General features: G+C 45.9%; 1 protein-coding gene across 6 annotated transcripts in view; it reads right to left on the reverse strand.

Annotated features, from left to right (window-relative positions):
• The window catches only part of dab1a (DAB adaptor protein 1a), a 132,676-nt gene that overhangs the window by 10,625 nt on the left and 98,625 nt on the right, over positions 1 to 23,426 (reverse strand). For 3 of the 6 annotated variants that reach the window (XM_061240683.1, XM_061240682.1, XM_061240685.1), the window contains exons 5-12: positions 14,444 to 14,575; positions 12,944 to 13,063; positions 11,868 to 11,906; positions 10,455 to 10,520; positions 8,924 to 8,983; positions 3,213 to 3,275; positions 2,866 to 2,962; positions 194 to 760 (exon numbers count right to left, since the gene is read on the reverse strand). In XM_061240683.1, coding sequence (XP_061096667.1) covers positions 194 to 760; positions 2,866 to 2,962; positions 3,213 to 3,275; positions 8,924 to 8,983; positions 10,455 to 10,520; positions 11,868 to 11,906; positions 12,944 to 13,063; positions 14,444 to 14,575 — 1,144 coding nt within the window. The remainder of the gene's footprint in view (positions 1 to 193; positions 761 to 2,865; positions 2,963 to 3,212; positions 3,276 to 8,923; positions 8,984 to 10,454; positions 10,521 to 11,867; positions 11,907 to 12,943; positions 13,064 to 14,443; positions 14,576 to 23,426) is intronic. The other 3 variants (XM_061240684.1, XM_061240687.1, XM_061240686.1) reach the window with 2 other exon arrangements.

Genomic DNA, 23,426 nt, shown 5'->3' on the forward strand with positions numbered 1-23,426 from the left:
AAATTCGATAGCGTTAAAACGCTGCCACCTTTGAAGGAGTGGTTCTACAGCTTCACGGGAAGAAGTGGGACAATCGTCGAGAAACCCGTCGTTTCAAAACCGCAAACGAGGACGGCCGTGGTAACGTGCAGCGGGTTCTCTAAGGCTCGTGTGGTGACTGCATGTACGCGGGAGGAGGGGTGCGGATACTCACGCGAGTTGGTGGATGGCGTGGTGGACGTGACGGGCGTCAGGTTCATCTGAGAGATGTCGAAGTCGTCGCAGTCGTCCGTGTCCTGGGCCATGCCCACGCGGCTGAAGTAGCTGGAGAAGGCATCGGAGGTGCAGGCCAGGTTGGGCTGCTCGCTCTTGCGTGCCGGCATGGCCGGCGGCTTGGCCATCTGAAAATCCTTGAACATCTCCTTGCTCATCTTCTGCCGGGAGCGGTCCGTGTGCTGGGGGCTGGTGGCGGAGGCGGCCGGAGGCTCGCAGGAGGGGGGCACGGCCGTCACCGGGGCCAGCGTCTGGAACATGGCGGCCGGCAGGGGGCCCACAGTTTGCGTCGGCATGAAGGCAGTGGGGGGGAATGCGCCCGCCATGGCGGCCCATTGCTGCTGAGTGGCGGGGAAGAGGTTAGCCTGGCCCCAGATCATGGGCTGGGCTCCGGGGATGACCTGAGCGACCGGCATGGGAGACTGCACGCCGAAAGCCAGGGGTGCCTGTGCTGCAAACGGCTGCTGGCCCCAATGCGCCGGCTGCACGGCTCCCATGGTGACGTAACCTGGGCGACACACAGGAGAGGAGCATGCTGGGTGCTGCGGCCTGGAGTCGGCCAGGCATGAGGCGTCCGTGACAAAGATAAAATATCGTCATTAACAGCGGCCGGAGCTGCAACCACGAATGTGCAGACCTTTCTCTTTTTTCTCACAGGGTCGTAACATATTAAACGACGTGATTTACGTTTCACCGACAGTCTTCTGTGCTGCCTGAACATCTGGCAGGTTTGCATTTTAAATGAGAACACATCTCCCCCCGCGTATCAGAGCCACACCGGAGGAAACGCAGGTCAGAGGAAGCACAACCTGCAGGGCAGCAGCGTGTTTTTGTTGACACAGCCATTAACACCGTGCAGGACGCTGAACACCCCAGATCTGATCTGGGCTACCGAAGTCCGCTTCCTGCCTACACGGACCGCACTGCTGGAGCAGAGAGACGGCGGAGATGGCAGAGAGATGTCACGGCAGGCTGGAGATGCATTTCCCCGAGATGTGAGGGAGGAAAGCATTACACTGGGAATCAGCAACACCAGCACCTAACACAAAGCCTCAGTTATGACCAGTCAAGCAGACACTGGCAATTTCCCTTCTTCCCATAGCCATAAGTCATTCCAATGAAGTGCACGCATTAGCATTATCCATTTATAATACAGATGCAAAGATTAACAGTTTATCCATCTTGAGTGCCCCACTAAGTGTGAAAAGCGGGTCCAAATAAGCCTGCATTTTTGTTTTCAGAATATAAATCCTGAAAACTCTTATGATGTTGTGAAGAAATGAGTCAGTGAATCACTGCCATTCACAATATTAAACCAAAGGAAAACTGTAAATGAAATCTCCATAATAAAACCTACATAACTACAAATTGTACAGTCAGTGAAGTGTTTTAGCAAAAAATGACATAACACACTATTCTGAATATAATTATTCGTAATAATCACGTTATATAGAATAACCAGTTCAAAATTCTGTGAGCAGGTATGGTTCTTGAGAGCTTGTGTACTTGTGATTCCAAATGCGTATCAGTACACAGGGTGCAGCAGAGATATTCTGATGCATTTCAATGAAATATTGTTTACATTTATAGTACTAGTCAATCTTTCTGGACCAGATGCGGCCCGACACATCAGCGGTTGTGGGGGATTAGAATATGTACAGCATATTTCCACCCATAGATGCCCTGCAATCAACTGTCCTGCACTTAGCAGGCAAAGCCACCCTCTTACAGCAGAATCCCAGTCTTATAAGATGAAACTCCTTTAAGCAGACTGGCAATAAATCCACCCTGCTCACCTATCAGCTCACTAATGGAATGATTCACTAGAACTAGTTTGAATAAGCCATGTTTATTAAAGTCTCTTTCAAAATGAGGGATTCTTATTCTTCTTTGTTGAATAAGACAGGCATCTGCAAAATGTACATTCATTTTCCACAAAGTAAATCCTTTGGTACATTGCCTGCAGTGTTCCACTATTGGCTGTGTCCCATTGTGCTTAGTTTTGTTGCCCAGGATTAGTGCAGAGCCTCTGTTTTAGGTAATCTTCTCCAAACAGGCCAGACAGGAAATGAGGTACAGTACCAGGCATGGCAGCTTACTGTACAATGGCAGCAGCAGTATGCGTTTGTTTGTGAAAGCGCTCAGCCGATTAGAGAGGAGCCCACAATAAAAAGTGAATAGCAGCCAACGCTATCTGTATACTGCTCAAGCACAGACACGCACACATAAAAACACACCCTCCCTCCCGAACGCACACACACGCACACAGACCACATTAAAGCTCTCCTTTACGCCCAGACAAGGGTACACTTTACTACCTCGCCCAGCAGGCTCATCACACCAGGCGAGAACCTCATAACAAGAGTGATACTGACGACCAATTCAGCCCCATCTGCAAGGCGGCTTTCAGTGCTAATGCAGTAATTCACAGTCCCTAACTGATTATTATGCCAAAGCCAGTGCTAGGCTGAGACAAGGTTACATTTACTGAGGCGTGCTGGAAGGCTTTCTTCTCTACTTTCACATTTCTTCATTAAACTGTAGGATCTGTTTCTTAAATTCAAACGCAGTCCAAACAGAGTGGCTCCATTTTTAGCAATGAAGGTTCCTTACCTGAGGGCACAGACGCAGGGTTGAAGGAGGGAAAGAGTTCGGAGGGGGGCTGATGTGCCATGGAGGGGTCCAGAGTGTTCGCTGGAGATGCGGGTGTCTGGGGGGGGGGGGGGGTAAACAGAACAGCTTACTTCTATTCTGTCCTAGTCGAGACATAAACACACCAGTCAACAAGCAGTTCCACCAGTCCACAAAGTACCAGTGTGCTTTGATCATGTTTAGAATGAACGCACATTTGTAAACGGTTTTTGACCCTTTTGTCCTTAAACTCTGCTGTCCACCTGGCGCTCACTGATGCCAGGGCTGTGCCATTACTGGGAAACGCTCAGCAGGAGAGGGGAACTCACCGAAGGGGAGGTGATGTCCGGAGGGGTGGACATGTCTCCAAAAAGCTCTAACTGGTTGATATTCTGCAATCAGAGAAAGAGTCCACCAGTGCATATCAGCGCATGGTCATGCAATGCACCATGTGACTCCTAAGCACAACACATACACCTGGCACACGTCCAAGCACCCTTGCACAGAAGAGCGAGTGGGTACGCTTGTGTCACCAACAGACCGGTGACAAAGCGGACTATTAGTGGATGAGTCATAGCATGCCAATGGGATGTTAGGTTGATGAACTGTGATGAAATACCTACCCATGATTAACCACTGACGGTCTTCAAAGAATGGCAAGGTATCTAGAAAAATGCTTATTTCTATCATCTACTAATCGGTTTTACTGGGGAGGCACTTTTTCTGTTTCATCTATTTCAGCTGCATGGAAACAGAAAGAATGTTCTCTATATATAGTGTTCTACATTTCAGGCTTTAAATATCTGATTAGAGATTTGCATAAATGATGTTACGGGTAATTTCTTTTGAGAATTTCTTGGAATATTTTGCTTTTCTTTCTAAAATTTGTCCATCACATATAGACCATGACCCCCTTATATCATTATCAAATAATGGATCTGAAAGCGTCAACGTTATAGCCTTGTCTCCTTCTGCTTGCTTGGATATCCAGCATTTTAGAATAAATGGGAGCTAATAGGACATTATTGTATTGCTGCAGACCACTGGTACAGTAAGAACCCCCCACCAAGAAGACATTGTTCTCCAAGTTAAATAAGCACGTACAGCTTATTGAATTACAGAAATATGCTCCTGACTGCTTGTTTCTAACAACAGAGCCGTGCGCAGTTAAGGTGCTGCAGCACAATGTTAACGACGGCTGCAGAGCTAATGAAACGCACCCACGGGACCCTTCCTATTTGCACTGTAGAACTAACTGCCGCTCATTCCGGCACACTCTGGTCTTATTCCTCCTCCCGCTCAAAGGCAGTGATTTGTGGTGGAGTGAGTGCAGAGCTGTGAGTTACTGTCGCTGTCGGCTGTGCTCTGCTGGGAGATTGCCACAGCATCCCTCTATCTGAGATGGCTTTGACCTTCAGGTCCATTTGAAAGCCTCAACAAAGACTAACAATCAACTGCAGCGCCCATCTCTGTTCCTGCGGTTCTGTAAAACATGGAAGAGGTGCATTGTGGGACATCCTTCCCAGGCTGCCTCGCTTGTGTAGGGGGATGGGGATGTTTCGTGGATGGAAACACAATGGCCTCCTTTTGTAGTTGATTGATGACTAGGTAGAGAAATGAGTCACCGGACCCGGGCCATCGTAATGACGCTGGACTACAGAGGACGTCACGAGACAGCGGGGGGCACGGGAGACAGTGGCAGGCGGGGAGGGGCTAATCCAAGAGGTTTCACATAGGGACTCTCCGGTGTGCTTGATAATGCATCCCAATAAAAGCTCAAGAGCACTTAGCGTTTATTGTGTTAAATCTCATCAAACCGCTGAAGGGACATACATCTCTGTCCCTTCCCCGGTGATGCAGGAAGGGTCCGCTGGTGCCCGCCCCCTCCAGGGGGTGGCATCAGCCTTACCTCTGTGACCTTGCCAAGATCCACCTCAATGTCCACCAGCATCTGCCCGTTCTGCAACAGCAAAGTGGTGTTAAATGGAAGGTGGGGTGAGATGGGGAGGTAGCAGTGTTACTCTCACTAAAGGGCTGGTCTAAGGACAGGTGGGTGTGTGGGATGGGATGGGGTGGGGTGGGGTGGGGTGGGTTGAGGTGAGGTGGGGTGAGGCAAGGTAGGAGGAGGTAGGCCAGGTGGGCAAATACCTATACCATACCTGTACAGATGTGTTCAGGTTATTTACTGACACACAAGCAGATCTGATTTCTTTGTATGTATGTACAGTAACACATAAATCTGTGATGGAGAATCAATCATATTGGTTCACCGTCACAGTTTTTTTCAAGTCCAGTATTAAGCAGGTTTAGGTAACATTTTTTAAATTATGAGAATACGTATCATGTCATATATTTTTTTCATATTTCATATTCCATGACATGTTGTTAAAATATATGAACCACATCTGTTGTAAATGTCATTCATTGCATTGTTACACAGTCAAGAAACAGCAAAGGGAGTGCACGAGAAACAGGAAAAAGTGCACAAAAAAGGTCACTCCTTTGAGTCTGTCAGCACACACACACACACACACACACATACTCACATACACACATACACACACAAAAAACAGCCTGAAGGAAACACAGTCACAAGTGCGACAATCTGACAAGTAAGCCAAGTACGCTATTTAAACTCTCTGGTGTTAGCAATAAGTATGGCATGAGAATGGCTGGAAAAGGGATGTCTTAGAGAGATGTCTGAGTGGTACAAGGATTAATTCTAATCCAAAACTAAAAAGCAATGGAAACGCATCTCCACATGTATAACAAATGAGAAATTCCTCTCTGAAAAAAACCACAGTGCAATTACCAAACAATTAGACAAATATATCATGTGGCCTCATTCTAAACCACATTATTGTCCGAGTCTACCCCTTCCCCCGTTTCCATTTAAAGAGGACAACCTTGACTTCATCTTAAAAAAAAAGGAAAACAGATAAATAAAAGTGTGATTTGTGATTATTGCCTTCCGTGGCCAGGACGGTCCTGCGCGGCTGACCTTGCACGGTTTGAATGTCGAGCGCCTGAGCTCTGACTTAGAGCCCATGTTAGGGCGAGGCACTAAATAAAACAGCAGCCAAATTAAAACCCTGGAGGCGGTGATTTATTCATCTGTTCCCGGGGCCCAGATGGCTGCGACGGGGAAGCCTGGAGCACCGGAGCCAGGATCCGCAGCGAGTGTCACTTGTCATTTCACAAACCGCCATCTCAGGTGGAAACCGCAAAATGCCCGTTACGCCGCATTGGGGCGGTCCGGGGGCTAGGGAGCCGTTTTACGTAAAGGCCCACGACTACATCTATGACTGCATCTGTGACTACAGACATTAACCATTTTAGTCAAGATCCGAGAAAAAAAGAGTGGATGGAAACGGAAACGGAGAGTTGCGAACGCGCTTTGTGAACGTGGTTCATCGGTGGACTGGCTGCATTGGACCTGCTTCCCGTGAACCAGCCAGACGCAGTGTCTGCTGCTGCGCTGGCTGCGATCGTCCATCACTCCATCCCCATGCCCGCGGCCATCTTCCCACTGTACTCTCTCTAAGGAGAGACTAATTATCCACCTGCATGCATTTGCATGTATTTAAGGCAACCCACTTAATTAACATAATTTCCCTAATCTCCATTTTTCTCACTGATCACAGTCGTGTATTTATGCTTTGAAGGTTTTCAGTTACAAATCTGGAAAGCTGGTGTGAGGACACAGAGACAGACGTGTATCATGTGACCTCCTCTGACAGCTGATGTGTTCAGACTCACGGTGCATTGTGGTACTGGAATTGGATCCCTTTCATTAAAGGGCAGCTAGTGGTCTGGGGCAGGACATGAGCAGATTACAAAACAATTCTGCAAATGGATCTGTCAACATTGAAATCTGGGGCCATTGGTCAATGCATTGTAAAGTAACGCATGACGTCTGCGTAATGCGGTAGTCAGAACCAGTAAACATTTCAATTTCAAGCCAAATAGGGTCACCCTTTCATCCAAACAGTTCAAGTCATGAAAATGAGTGTTTTTTGCAAAGAATAACTTTCAGAGACATTCAGCAATCAACATCACACACTGGCACCTCTTTAAAATGCAGGCCCCAAAAATGACTGACAAAGTCCAAAAAGCATAACGTGTGACAGGTAACAGTCCACATACTATTTACTCTGACACAATCCTCAATCTCAGTCTGCTTTGTTTACATTTTATCAGTGATATTATGGGGATACCCATGATATATCTTCAGCCTAGACCATTAATTTAAAATTATATAACCCAGTGAAAACAGAACCAGGATCTCTTTGAAAAAAAAAGGAGCCAGACCATAACTTTGCCTTTAACTTCAAAACAAATATGCGTATATGTTAAATGACAGAAACAGGATAAATGCTGCATCTATATGTGGGGCTACTCAAACAAGAGCAACACACACAGACACACACACACGCACGCATGCATGCACACACACACCCGCACACACACATGCATGCACACACAGTGATTCATAGCAAAAACAAATTTGGGTGACATGTTTAGCATAAAGACACACAAAAAAAAAATTAAACAGCAATCAGTGAAGTGGGGCACTTTAGATGCAATAATTAATTACAGATAGATTATCTCAATGGTATAAGCCTCTGTAAATTTCTCATTAGCATAAACTTAAACTTCCAGTGTACTCATGATTGGACATATTTTGTATTGGCATCAATGCTGGCACTGGTTAGGAGCCAGTCAGCAAGCCCCCCCCCCTAAGGATTAGATCAAATAGGGGCAGGGAAAGTGGTCTAAATACAGATCATATACAAGGTAGGGAGCTATATGCACTCAACAAGCTCCAACTGAATGAACAGACCAGCAGTAACACCTGAGAAATGTAAGCCAACTATGTTATGACCATTTCAAGTGAGATAGCAAGGTTCCATGATCAAATTTCCAACCATAACCTGTACTCAGCATAATGACAAATGAGAAGTATTCAGTGAATGAAAGAGGATTGTGGATTCCCATCTAGCAGCAAGGGGATAAGGGGCCACAGAGGCATACTATATCTTGAAAATGGTCAAAACTTGGTTTTATTGGAAATCGTATTTCCTTTTAGCTGAACACTTACTATCTCCTTTGTAAATGGTTGAATCTTGGCCTACCCAGATGGAAGAAATATATTTTATTTTTGTCTTTCATTTAGTCCTATATCTTATGTAGAGCTGATGTGATGATATCATTGCTTCTCTGAAAAACTATTTCACTTTTGGAAATATATTCACTGTCCATATGGGTAGGTGGGGGTCAAGCATTTCTCACCAGACTACTACACTGCATGCAGCTACACCAAGCGAAGGCTACCTCAAACAAACCTCTCAATATTCCTGACAAGTAATAGAGAACACTGAAAAAAACATTACCAATTACCCAATAAGGAACAGGGGACCATGGGCCATTAGTGTATAAAAATAAAAAATGTTTAAAATTAGAAAAACAAAGCTTATAAACCATTATCTTTTCTTGTCTGCAAAATCATTTGTTTTGCATTTTCTCCCAAATGTGAACTGAAAAAAGATTAATTACATTCCACACTTAAAGTAATTAAAATGGTTATGATAAAATTATGATAACAATATTCCAGAATTATTGTACAGTGGAACAAATAATTACCCAAATGCAATAGTGCTTTACACTTTATTTCAAGGTCTATTTGACCCCCTCTGACAGTCTTTCCATTAAGAGGCATGGTGTAACTGGGACTGTATGGAAAAAAGTCCCCACCAGTTCCACATCCTCTATGAGATACAGAGGGTACGGCATGGGTGTGTATAATTTGATTGGATAGATTCTCATGGATTGATAGAGACACACATTTCGTAGGCCCATGGTCTCTGAGAAGAAGCCATAGAAAGGCACTTCCACAGCAGTCCCACGGCCTGGAGTGGAGCAGGGGTACCCTGTCAAACCCCAACGCAGAACATGGGCAGGAAAGCCTTTGTGCATGACGATTTGGGGGCAACTGAGAGGTTTGCCTGAGGGAAGCAAGCAACAAAGTACAAACACCTACACTCACTGGGTGCCGTTTTGGAACATCATAGACCCCTTCCTTCTGCTGACTTGTAGGGACCTAGATTGGCAGTCATTCAAGCCAAAGATAAGTAAACAACATATTATCTTAAGGCAGTGAATACCTATAACCCTGAGCAGACAAAATGTATTACTGACAACTTCCAGGATCTTATATTTACAATTTAATACTCAGAAGACCTTTCTGACAGTCTGAGTTAGCATTAGCCTAGTAGTCTGTTCATAAAGTTCTCATCTGAGATGATTATTTTGCATATCGCATATTTGCATTATATTTGTGAAGGCGTTAAGCTGCCACTGACATTGCATTGGTTCATTCTGGTTCATCAGTCTAACTGAAATTATTTGTATTTTTTAAACAAACAGTACCATGTGGTGTCTGCTTATGGAACCATGTGATTAATTCCATAACTTCACGGATGACATGGTGCAGCTGAAAAATGTTCCGGGTCTAAAGATAAGTTCAACGGAGGATTGCCGTATCCTTTGTTGTATTGGGGGGTGGGGGGGGGATCTCAGATGGCCAGCGGCTATGCATGTCATTGCGCCTGTTCTTCTTTTGTTTGTTTATTTCATTTATTTGCCACCATTGTTCATTTCCTCTCGGTTTGGGGGCTGATTGATATTCAGCACATTTTAACACATGCTTCTGTTTGAACTAATTTTTCATCCGTCTTATTTAAAGATCAAACAGCGCCGCTGCTGATTAATCTTTCTCCAGCTTTCATCTTGGGAAGAGGAGGAGAAGCCTGCTGCTTACTCACGGGGATGGAATAAATCACAGTCACGGCTCCACGAAGGTCAGCCGGCTCCGGTCTGTGGGAGGCCAGGCCGTGCGCTGCGGCACCTGGGCTCGAAGGCAAGGCCACTGGGCCTCCCTGTGGAGCCTCTGAGAGGACACACCACTCCACAGCGACAGCCGTTATTCAATCCGCATTGATGCGATGCACTCTCGAGTGTCTGACACCAGAGATATGGCTTTACGATGGCTCGCCGGGTTAGCCGATAAGGAGCAGGACCTCAGTGACACGACTGTGGGCTCTGTAGAAAGGCCTGATATGGCAGCACCAACCTGAATTAGTCACATGGTCAGTCAATTGAAAATACATTTCCAGGACATAATTGCTCAATGCAGTTGGTCAGAAGAGCCAGTGTTCATCAAAGGGACTGTGTGTGTAATATATTTCCGCTCTGGACGATGCAGACGTGTCTGTCTGAGGCTGTGGTGTTTTACTTAATCAATTCAGATATGGACATCAGACTTCAGGGCAGGCAATGGTGTCATACTTTCTGCAGCTGTACTACCTACAGTATGACCTATGAATATCATCGGGAGGTATATCTGAATAGTGTTCGTGGATTAACAGTCACCAGAAAAAAATCCCTAATTATGTTGACAAATCCGAATAGTCTGCTCAAGCATACTCGCCCACGGGCTAAAATCCTCGACGTTTTATTTAAGAATCAGGCTCCTCGCCCTCGTGGAGCAGAGGGGAGGAGCGTGATAGTACCTGATAAATGCTCTCCTCTGACTGGGGGTCACGGATGGGCTCGTGTCCAGCCTCAAACACAATGTACTATAGCATCAGCAGCGCAGGAGGAGAGAAGTAAGGGTGGAGAGAGAGAGACAATAGGAGAGCAGAGAAGTGATTGGTCAGACAGAATCAAACAGCAGGAAGGGCCCAAGCAGGTTACGTTACACTGTCAGTGCAGTGACCACCCAGCCTCCGGAGTGAAAGGCCCCATTCCCTCACCTGACTGGAGCCTCAGTATGACTCTCACCCATACCTAGTGCGAAACACCTGCTTTAACCGTAGCGATAATCTCAATTACATCCAAAGACATCAGACTGCAGCACAATTGCTGTATTGGAATTGTGCTCGCATCTGCGTGTACGTATTTGTATTTTTTTGGTATGTGTGAAATCGTTCTGGGTTTTTTCATGAATCGAATCACGAGGCTGCAGTGATTAAGCGCTAAAGAATCTGGGGAGAGTCAGACGCAGAAGCGAAGGTTTCTTCTCCTTCCTGACCACTTCACCTACACTGCAGTAGCTGCAGTCTCCTGCCTCTGCCAGCTTTCTACACACTATCACCCTGCATGGAGGAGAAATATGCTGTAGCTCACCGTACATACGAGCCAAAAGAGGCTTCGGCTCAGCCACTCTCAGCCAATTCCCCCTCTCCCCATGCATGCCCCATTGCATGTTGGGTTTTTACTGTATACTGATGTAAGGGGTGTCTATGCAAATCAGGCCCAGCCCAACTCCTTTTGCAGAGACATGTTTATAGTGCTTTATAGGCTCTGCTTCATATTTCTCTGCAATGCAGGGATCACTTAAAGCTGCGATACTACTCTTTTTTATCACAACGCATATTTTCTTTCAGCATGCAACATTCTCCACTACATGGAACTGTTCCTCTCGTCTCCAGATAACACTAGACAGAGTTAATGTTATTCACTTCATAGGCACACCGCCCAGTGTCACATCAGAGTTAAGGGTTAAAGCTGTCTGTATTCAGTGAGTGCTACAGAGTACCGCATTCAGTTAAAATTAAGGGGTGGGAATAACAGAGAATACTCAGGATATGGTTGGCAGTAATAATAATAATAATAATAATAATAATAATAATAATAATAATAATAATAATATATAAAGTAACATATAAAATAGTACAACACTATGCTGGTAATAAAAACAGAATTACTGTAATGGTCTACTATGCATTAAAGGTACAGAAATGATGAAATAATATGACTTTATTAATTCAAGAGAGAAAGAAAAGTGGAGTGGAGTTATTCATTTCAATATGAGATTAAAGGCTGATTACTACCACGGGATACCTCTACAGTGCAGTGCAGCAAAGAGTCTTTCAGGAACAGGAGAAAACATGGCAAGCGGCAATTTGTGCAGAGGAGGTTACCTGGTATACTGGGTCCTCTACGTCTTCCTCCAAAATTGTCTTTGCGAGCATTTAGAAGAGTGAGCAGAGATTGAATCAAGAGAGAAGGGAAGAGAGAGAAAGAGAGAGGGCGGGTGGTAGAGAGACTCAGAGCCAGGCAAATCAACTGATCAGACAGGAGCACAATAAATTTTTCAACATCTGATTATTAAATTTTCATTCAAGGAAAAAAGAGTTCCCTTCTTTTCCCCTCCAACACTCCTCTAAACTGCAGAAGCTGGTATTTGACAGATTTTGTCATTTAATTGTACAAGCTGCCTGAATAATATCGCATTGTGGATCTTTCAGCCAGTGGCCACATTCCTTGTGTGGAAGAAAGAAGTGGGAAGGCTGGAGGGGCTCCCTGTGAACCCTTGATCTCTTTAACGACATACTAAATTATCTTTCAGTGCCCTGACTGCTTTTGTCTTTACATGGCACCTCACACAAACCTCCTCGTCTCTTTCCTGTGTCTATCCTTTATGTGTTCAATTGTCTCTCCGTTTACTTTGCTGTGTCTGGTATTCATTTGGTCCTGTTTTTTGGATTTCCTCAAAGTTTCCTAGCTCATACCAATTCTGTTAGCTCTTGCTTACCGACCCAAAAAAAGTGGAATGCTTATGTAAGATTTTATGTATAAGCTTAGTAAAGGCTTTCCTTTCTATTTTTTCTATCCTTTTCCTTTCTTCCTTTCCATATCAATGTACATATAATATACGGCATGCTACTAACATACGTATCTTACAGGACAATAACACTGTATAATCACAACCAATCTTCTGGGCATAAATACATCCCACAATACCCTCCATCAATGACCTTGCGAAGTGGAATACCTGTATAACAAACATTACACTGATGAACAGTCCTTTGATGTGTAGATGTTGCTACCTGACAAGCAGTCTGTTTCAATTGCTCCCAGAGAAGCATGAATGCGGTTATCTGATAGATAGCCTGTTTGGGCATGTATGTGTGGTTATCTGATAACCAGCCTGTTTACGGGTGGGTGTGGATACCTGATAGCCAGTGTGTTTACTGCTATGAGTGGGTGTGGTTACCTGATAAACAGCCTGTTCACACTGCTTGTCCTTTTGTGCCTTTTTCTCCATCTCCTCGCGCTGCTTAATTTCGTAGATGAGTTGGAAGAGATCGCGCAGGTCAAGTATCACTGGCTCAGCCTGCAGAAGGACAGAGGAGTCAGAAATGACCGCCATCTCCCACACCCTTCCTCCCAGTGCTGAGTCAAACTCAAACAACCCCAAAGGTAAAGTAATCCAGATGGCACCCCCTCTGCACAATGCCTCCTTACATGGCAGATCAACCGCCCCCCTCCTGCTGTGAATTCTTCAGATAGTGTCCGTGTACAGACTCCCAATGACCAGGCCCACATAAAGGTAACACACTGTGTGGATTTTTATCAGGACAGTTGCATAGAACTTGATGAAAAACCTGCTTAAAACATATTTTTTGCCCAGCAAGAGATTAGTTTCTGCTATTATTCACATTATTTATTGAAACATTATTTTCACTGTTCATTAAAACACTAATACATCAATCACCTTTTTCAATCCACAGGGAATAATAATGATGAAAAAGTATAGGGTTTCTTATGATTCTCAATAATATCCCCCATCAGAAGCAAAATGACAAATAACCCTGAAGTCCGGCACTGCAAATGATCTGGAGAACCTTTCCCCATCTGTCTATGTCACCAGCGCCTGGGTCACTCTCAGTTCAGCTCACTGTGAAATGGATGGCGTGTTAAACTCGGGGACGGATACTCATCGATTTGATATGGGAAATCAATAAAGCCCCTCGCTGAGGCAGAATAAGCATGGCATAACATCAAACACAGCAGAGAGGCAGGGGAAGCCTGAGAGATTCAGAATAATGTCTGGACAGGAATGCATTGAGGCTGAATAGCAGGGGCAGGCATTGTGCTGGGCTATGACGCTGTTTCGGGATTCAGCAGAGGGTGCACACATGCTGGGACTGAATGAACAGGAAAAGCTGGACTAGTATTCTGTGTATCTTGTGTTGTGGTTTCTGTTGGGAGGATGTAGATAGAATAATGTGTTGTAGGTATACAAACAGAACAATACACAGACCTGGTGAGAAGGTGGCGTTCATGTCAGGGGAGGGATGACAAGTGAAGAATGAAAAGGATATGTATGGAACACTATGCAGTGTGGATGTACAGAGAACACAATGTAGTCTGGGGGTACAAGGAACACTATGCATTGTGGATGTACAGACAGCATTACATAGTATGGGTGTACAGAAAACATTATGCAGTCTGGATGTACAGTACAGAGAACACTATGCAGTGTGGATGTAAAGGACAGAGAACACTATGCAGTGTGAATTTACAGTAGAGAACACTATGCAGTGTGGGTGTACAGATAACACTATGTAGTGTGGATGTAGAGTAGTTCAGCTATAAAGAAGACATGCTGGGTCTGCATAGAGGACATTGTGTGTAGAGTGGTGTGTGTATTGAGGAGTTTATAGAACCTTGTACTGGATGACAACAAAGTTGATGCAGTGCTGATACTCACAGACTGAGCTGTCTTGATGGCCACAAATCTATGGTTGCCCTCCTTGCCGCAGACATAGCCAAAGGCGCGGTGGTCAGTGATGTCCTTTGCAATGTAGGAGATCTCGTGGACAGCATGGTGGTGCTGAAGGATCTGCAAGAATAAGGAGGCACCGTGGAATGAGCTTCTGTTAGAAGATAGCAAAATATCTCTCATTCCGGTCTCCCATTGTTCTGAATGCCACCATCAGAACACCTGCAGAAGAAATGCCTACATTTTGACATTCAGAGCATGTCAGCACAGGAAACCCTTGAAGCACCAGTCAGGAATGATGAAGCCCTGCTTCAGGGGCTGGAACAACATTTTACAGCAATCTCTCCGGCTTCTTAGGTAATTATCAACAATTACTTTTCCTCAACATTCTGCACTTAATTTTACAACCCAGAACAGTATTATAATCTTCTGCAATTATAATCAATCATCTTCCACTGTAGCTGTACAACACTATTTAGAGAGATGATTGGCAGGGCGTTACTTCAGTGTCATCTGGCTCCTCTCTGATTGCTTTGAGCTGCGTGAAACGCCTCGCCAAAAATACACCCTGTCTGAGAGGTTAACAGCATGCTGCGATGCTGTCTGCCTCACCTAAAGCAGTGAGGACAACATTTCCCAGAATGCTTGTGGCACCGTGGGCTGGGGAACTTGTGAACTGTGCCAGACTCTCTGCTCATGCTCGTGCTCAGTGACACAGAAGGCCCAGGCAGATGTTTAGAGAGGAACCATCCTGACCCCGCCCGCCCCCAGCACACAACCTCTCTCATCTGGGCTCATGCTAATGAGCTCATTCTTTACATCCCAGAACGGCCTCCTCTCCCCCTGTCCACCTCCAACACCCACCCTCCAGCCATTCTCTCTGGTACAATGAGGAAAAAACTAATTGTTTTCTTTATTTTCCCAAGGCACTCAGTTAACTGCAATGAATGAGAATGTATTCAATTTTTAAAAAACATACATTTCTCTCTTTATGGGACACACGAGCCCTTCACCCCCTGACCTCTTGATGCTGAGGCAATTCTGAGAGCTAAAGTAATAAAGTGAAATGAAATAATAGCCAGTTGTTTTGGGGGCTTAATTACTTGCACAGGAAGCCATTGTGGGATTAATTACTCCTGCGCCGATACGAAGGTGTTCTTCTGGCAGGTTTACAGTTTGCCTGGAGCATCCTGGGTGAAGCCGCTGCTATCGTTGAGTGCAGCCATCTTCCCGTCATAATGATGTGGAGCCAGGAGTCCCAGCAACCTCTCTGTCGGCCTCACAAACACAGCACACAGCTGCTACAGGAGGAACAGGACAGAAGGCCTGCTGCAAGCCCCTGTCAACCAATTATATTTCACAGCTGACCTCAGGACACAGGACTGCAGCACACAGACTATTTAACAGGAGCATTATTCCTTTGAAGGCAGAGCCGCAGGGATCTCCCTGCCTGCCCCCGGGTCCCCCCAGTGTTCACACCGAGCCATTTATTTCTGATTATGTGTAGTTTGGAAATGTGCATCTTCCAAAGAGCACCCCGAGTCGCCGCGATGAAGCCGTAAATGTCAGAGGTGTGTGATGCGGGCCCTGAGCGGGGCGGCACACCGCTGAATTTCCCGGGCTGGTCTCAGCCGCGGGGCATGGGTTTGCAGGTGCAGGTAGAAAATAGTAAAAAAGAGAAAAACCTATGGGAGAAATATATGTGTCTGGGCCAAGTATTGTACTGTAGGTGATATCACAGCCAGAACGGCAATAATGTAGGCACTAAACGCACTAAATTGGGTGATGGTTCTTAAAAGCGAGCACAAACCCAGCACACATTCATAGAATTACCCTCAACGCTGGCTTTTGTTGGAGGCAGCAGGGGGGGATTATTCTGCTTCTGACAGCAAGCAGGAAGAAACCTTCCAAATATAGCTGTCATTTGTTTTGCCCCCTTTCCTCTATTTTTGTGCGAGCACTCGGGGAGCAACAAGTCTTGCATATTACGCTGGAAAAGGCTATTATTGCGCTGATTTACACAGCATGGAGCGGCTAAGAGAGGGATCTGGAAACTGGAGCAAACAGCTTTCCTACCAAGTGTTGTGTTTCTCTGTCGCATCGAGTGCATATTATATGCGCCGCCCAACATCGCTACGACAGCACACTGAGAAGCAGGGGCCGTGAAACGCACTCCGCGGAATGGACTGCCGGGCTTTAATAATGTCTGGTCCGAGGTCGCCACTATGTTGCCAAACAGTTCACCTCCGCAGGCCCCTCTGGCAGCACAGGACTGTGGCTCAGTTATTATTCACGGTGCAGCGGTTCCTCATAAACTCAGTGTGGGTGGATTATTTCACACACAGCGGAGAGGAAAAATCCGGAGCCAGAGAGAAGCAGCGGGAGTGAGAGGAGTCTCGATGAAATCCGGTCCTCATTAGGAAGGGGCTGTGAATTGGGTCACTTGTTGTGGGAATGGGACAAGGTCACCCTGAGACTTGGCTCACGCTCCCACCTTCGAGGGCTACGGCCTGGCTGGTGGGCTGCCTATCCGTGCCGCCTCTCTTTCATCTGTTTTGGGGAGAACAGGCCCCCCGGTGCTGCCCTGTTTGTAACACAAACAGGTTTCTCCCTCCTCGTAGAGCTCCAGACCTTGTTTCGTAGAGGCCACCAGACTGCCAGACGGTACACTAGTGGTGTCTTTCGACCTTTATGGAAACAACTCCTCGCTGGTTCAGACATAATTATTTAGGCGAGCAAGTTGGCTGTTCCCAAACTGGTTTTGCCTCCCCCTGAGATGTGTCTGGCACAGGCAAATTTGTTAGTACTGACAGATTGCCTATGCAGAACACAGATAAGAGCAACGTGCTAGCCGGAACCCTGCTGTTGGTTTCACACAGACATGGACGTTAATGGGAAGTACAACTAGCAATGGTGTGGAGGGGGGATTGAGGAGCTACGCTCTATCACTAAAGAGCTACAGACCGGCAATCGCATGGAGTAAGGCTCCAAACCCCAATGGCTACAGTAAGTATATAAAGTAAACAGTATAAAGCAATGATATGTAAAATGGCACAACGTAAGTCTCACAGGCTTAGGGTCTCTGTTCAGGAAACAGATAAGGATAAATTGTGCCCGGCTCAAGGTTGACTGACTGCAAGGTTAGCCAGGAAAGCTTTAAGTAGCTGTGTGAGCAGGTTAAGGGAAATGTGCAAATAAACAGACATCAGATGGCCTGACCCATAGAGCAGGACGCGATGCGCAGCACAGCAGAGGAATAGCTGAGGCCAGCAACTTTCTTCATGGTCGTGAATACAGAGGCAAAGCCCTGAGTAAATGTGCCCTCAAAAGTGTAATTGACCTCACAGGGAGCTCACCGGCGGGTGTGTGTGTGCGTGTGTGCGAATGAGTGTGTGTGTGTGTGTGAAAGGCCCCCGCTGCAGTATCAGTGGGTGTCTGAGCGATCAGGCTGCCTCTCTAAGCTCAGAACATACAACGTGTCACCATCGTGTTCCTCCGCAGCATAGGGACAGAACACACTTCACAACGCCGAGGAGTTTGCTTCTACAACGGAAATGGAACACGCTGAAAATATGCAGCATGGAAATAAAATATATTGATAGCTATGATATACTTATTTTTATAGCACATTCCCAGCAGCGGAGCAGAAGATAATTCATACAAAGCAAGGCAATAACAAAAAATGATATTAAAATAAAACTTCCACTTTCAGAAATCCCAACGTACAATTTTTTTTTTTTATGCCCTGGCGTGAAGTATATATATATATTTTATAGTCAACATGTTTATATATTCCGGTATATTCCATTTTCATAAGGATTTGGAGGTTGACTTTGTCTACTTATTATATTTAAGGCATCATATACAAATCTACTGTACCTCTTCAATATTAAACCTAAGCAAAAAAGTAATTCATTCATTTATAATGAAAAACCGTGTTCAGCATTAAATGGGAGCTCAACGGCTTTGGTTTCTCCTTTCATCCCACTTTCTTAAATAAACAAACCTGAGACTAAACATCAACCTTTGAACCTTGAACACTCACTAATGTATGTCAAAACAATAAGGCTGTGAAGGACAAACAAGGCCTTAAAATGCAAATTATTTGCTTTGAGTCGTTTGATGTTATTTTGGCTGGAATCTGAAAACGGCACTGAATGGCAGCAAGATCCAAACCTCTCTCTAAAAAATGCCTACAGCTATCGTAACACCTGCAATCAAAATCATGAAATCACAAATACTTAGACCACTACCCAATTTAACAGCATCTGCAAGTAAAAATCCCATTACGACAGTTCATTTCACGTTCTTTTTCAGGGAGGAAAATGGAAGCCGCCCCACCAGAATAAAGCACTTCAGCGCAATCTTCGGTACGGCGTGAGATGAAAGGCCGTTCTCCGCATTCAATGCACAATATCATCTCATATAGAGAAGGGGTACTTCAGCAGCCTGAACCGCAGGCAGAGATAAGCGCCTTTATGTCAAAGGTACGCTGTTCAGCCTGGTGGAGGTAATTCCGCAACACGGCCCTAGTCTCGCTGCTCTGACAGCTTTTCTTCTGCTAGGCTGAACGGCTCCCCGATCTCTGTGCATTACTGCACATTAGACCCTTTGTTTTGACAGTCAGAATCCAATTACACAGCCAAGGACCACAGTAACATTAGTCCTCACCGCGGCCCGTGGCTAGCCCGAGAACCTTCCCCCGTCCGCAGACGCAGTGCATCATTCCGCCCAGGGCCGCAGCGGGGCTCTCTTAATCACTCACAGATGAAGAACACAGCGCCCGTCCCACTGTGAAATATGGGATTCATCTCCCATAGTGGCAGCGAGTAAGCAGTGAGGAGATGGGATTGGGTCTCGGTGTGATATGTCAGGCGGGCCAGCGGAGGTCTGGGAAGAGGGTGTGGGGGGGGGGGGGGGGGGGGGGGGGGGCGGGGGGAGGGTGGAGCTCCGAGCTTGGCGAGTATCTGCCTGGGCGTGGCTGTAAATCAAGGCCAGTTCAATTTCTGGCGTGGCACCTCAGTGTGAATTGATGTCTTCGGTGTGGAGAGGAGCCAGCATCTGTTCTCCACACAGCGCCCGCGCCACCCCCCCCCCCCCCTCCGCCTGTGGCAGCGCCGTAAATCTAGGCTGCGAGCCGGAATCAAAGACACGGACGCATCAATGCCCTCCAGCAGTCAGCATCCGCAGATGACGTCCTCTTCCGTCCTCTTCTTCTCTCTCCCTCTCTCTTTCTCTGGGTTTCTGCGAGCTTGTGCTCATGACATGATCCCTGTCCATTTGGAGTTTTCTCTATCTCCCATCTCTTCTCTCCCCTCTATCTTTCATTCAATAGCTCTCTCTCTCACTGCCCTCTCCTTTCTTTCTCACTCTCCGTCTATCTCTCCTTTTTCTGGGCTCCTTGAGCCTGTGCAAGCAGGAAATGTCGCGCAGAGGCGAGAGATTGCATTGATAGAACAGCCAACAGAGCAGGTACGCGTGAGCAGTCATCCTCAAGCATCACTTTCCCTTACAGCCCCCTCCCATGGACCACCACAGAGGAGAGGAGCATGCAGAGAGATTGCAATAACCGCTCTGGAAAAGGGCTGTGGCAAAATGTGTATTTTTAAAATAGAAATGGGCCAGGTTCAACACAGAAACGTTCAGGGTTAAAAATGGAAAATCAAGGGGGTTAAAATAACCAGGGGGCTCAGATGTTCAGTGCAGATGAGACAGCTGGCTGGAGCAGCTCTAGCATGCGAGCAGTGGATACATATCTGATGTGGCTCTGGTCGAGAGAACAGCTCCTTCCACCGCTAATGGTTTTGGTGACCTCCACCTTTTAACCTTCATATTCCAGAGGCAGCACTATCTCATTAATAGGTTTTAGGATGATTTATTGCCTCACAGAGCATCTCCCTCTCCTCTCTCTACCTACGTCTGGACCCCCCCCATCCCTCTTTCCTCCGTCTCTCACTCTACCTCAAAGAAGAAAAAAATGCACTAAATATTTGCAGGAAATGAATGCATATGAAAATAGACAGGAAGTCAGCAAATATGTGAAATATGTGATGTGCTTTTCCTTGTGCTGCAGATGGAATGGAGGTGAGCGTGAGGGAGATAACAGAGGGACTCTTTTCTGGGGTTTCTCTGCAGCCTCGGGGTTCGTGCTGTAGTTTCATCGCGAAATGAGAGGAAGACGGACATTTATTCTGTGTGAACACAAGCATGGAGCGGCTCTCCTGGGGTTCGGCAGAGGCGGCAGTGTTGAAAGGGCCCAGGACACGGAGTGAGCAGGCAGGCAGGCACAGTCTGTGAGAGAGTAGCCTCCTCCCAGATACAAGCAGACTGGAGGAGGGGCAGAGCAGGAGGGAGGGGAGGACGAGCTGAACATGCTCTGCATGCTTAATTCTCTCCACGGTCTCACACACACTCTGATACTCTCTCCCCACTCTTCATTTATTATGGGAGTTACCTGCTCTGCACAGTGTGCCATAGCTCACCCTCTCAGACACACACACACACGCAAACAAACACACAAACGCACACACACGCAAACACACACACACAAATACACACACACTTCTGCACACAGTGCATTTTACTGTAGTCCTGCCCTTTGAAATATACTGAACATACTGGCCAGTCCAGGCAAGTGACTCTATTGACTAATTCTGCTAGGGTGATAATCACCAGAATGCAGCCTCCTGCAGCTCCTGAAATGATGAGGTCCACAGGCTGTTTGTTTCTCAATACACCGATATGGCACACTCCATGCAGGGGAATCTGTCATTTACACCGCTAATAACACTCGTAAATGACAGGGAATTCTGGCTCCGGCAGATTATCGGCTCGGCTAATGCACACAGAACAATCATAGCGCAATATCCTTGTCACACCATGCCTAATAAAATGTTCTTTTCAACGGCCAAATGTGAGGAAAAAAGTGATGTGGGCGCTTCACCAACCACGGAGTGAGGAGGGAAAACGTCAAAGCGCCCCCACACACACATCGCTGGGTTTTGTTCTATTTTTAATAACTCTGGTGATTATTCCCATTGATTGACCTAGGAGCTCTGCCATTACTCCACTCAACCTGCTGTTACCACGGCAGGAGTTATTGAGTAATTAGCTGCTACCCTGGCGATGATGAGTGTCGGGACTGAGGCCTCTGATTAGAGGGAAAACCACTGCATCATCCCACGGTTTAACAGCAGGCTGCTGGGCCTTCAGAAAGAGGTGTGCAATTAGAAAAGAAAGCTGCTTAACTCAATCAAACGTCATTGTTATCATTAGAAGTTGGGGCCTGAGTCGGACCCCGCGGGGCGGCTCCACAGCCAAATTGGCTTGGGTTGTGTCACCAAATAACAGGGATGTTAATAAAAGCGTTTGCCCGTGGCGTCCTCCGGGAAGGCACGGGATCCGCGGCATATGGACATGCTCAGATCCGTCTCGCGTTCCCGTTCTTCCCAGACTGCTCGCTCAGCCCCGTGCCGTGACGGCTGCCACGGGCTCCGCTGCGTTCCCCCGCCGCGTGCCATCCAGATCACTCCCGGCTCTGAAATACCCAATCCCCATCCCGCTCTCCTCTCCTCTCCTCCACGGCAGACTTAATAAAGAAAAGACTTATTTTGGCAGCTCTCCAGAAAACAAAGACAGAATGAGATTAGCTAAGTCACATCAGTGTATTTTGCGATATGGTTGCTTTGGTAATGAAATTATAAGGTCACTGGTGTTCGCTGGAAGCGGGCTCGGAGAATCGCAGAAACATCAATGAACAGGGAGGTCAGTACAAGGAGGAGGTCGGGATGAGGCGGGGGACAATGGCTTTGACAGGAACTCTGGGATACGAGTTGGAATGACTCATTTCGATGGGCAAAACAATTTCCTTAATTATAGCCAAAACAAAAGCTCTTTGATTTGGAACTCCTCAAAACAGTATACATGCTTAGGGCATACTTCTTGTTGATTTAATTTGAAAGGCCAGGGGTTTTAAACTAGAATTGTATTGTTATTTTTAATTCAAGTACAAGCCTTTTGAAGCAACATAAAGGTTGGCTTCTAATTTTAATGTTGTATCCTCTTTCGTAATTAGTATTTAATGTCCTATTTCCCATTTGCCATGTGTATTTCTGAAAGAATCATTATACTATAATAGTTCAACAATATTTTGTTATTTTGAAATTATATTTGCCAGACAACAAAAGCACAAACAATGAAAAACTACACTCAATGAGCACTCTATTAGGTATCAATTAGATTTATTTTCTTGACTTATTGGTCTTCTGCTGCTGTAGCCTATCCATTTAAGATGTTTGACACGTTGTGTGTTCAGAGATGCTCTTCTGCATACCACTGTTGTAATGTGTGGCTATTTGCATTACTGTCACCTTTCTGTCAGCTTTTACAAGTGTGGCCTTTCTCCACTAACCTATCTCATTAACAAAGCTCAAGAGACCATATCAGCTGTTTCTTCGATAAACTACCATTCTTGGCACCAACAATCATTCCATGGTAAAAGTCACTTAGCTCATATTTCTTCACTGTTCTGATATTTTGTCTGAAAAACAGCTGAACCTCTTGACCATGTCTGCATGCTTTTATCCATTTAGTTGCTGCCACATGATTACATTACATTACATTACATGGCATTTAGCAGACGCTCTTATCCAGAGCTACGTACAATGAAGTGCAGATCAAACACAAAGTACAAGTGCGAAGAGGACCTGAGAGGACAGTACAGTTCTGAGTCCTAGTGTAAACATAGCAGATATAATCTGAACCCTTGAAGAATACATCAACTTCCAAACTAGCATACCACAGTTGGCAGCTAGAATACCCTGAGTACAACAATACAATAGCTAATACAAAAATCAACAATATCTATACAAATATATAAGTGCCATTACAGTCTATGGCATATATAAGGCTAATCACGGTGGTGAGTTAGGGAGGGAAAATGATTGGCTGATTCAATATTTGCATTAACAAG

The sequence above is a fragment of the Conger conger genome, chromosome 4 (genome assembly GCF_963514075.1).
Source record: "Conger conger chromosome 4, fConCon1.1, whole genome shotgun sequence".
Taxonomy (NCBI): Eukaryota; Metazoa; Chordata; class Actinopteri; order Anguilliformes; family Congridae; genus Conger; species Conger conger.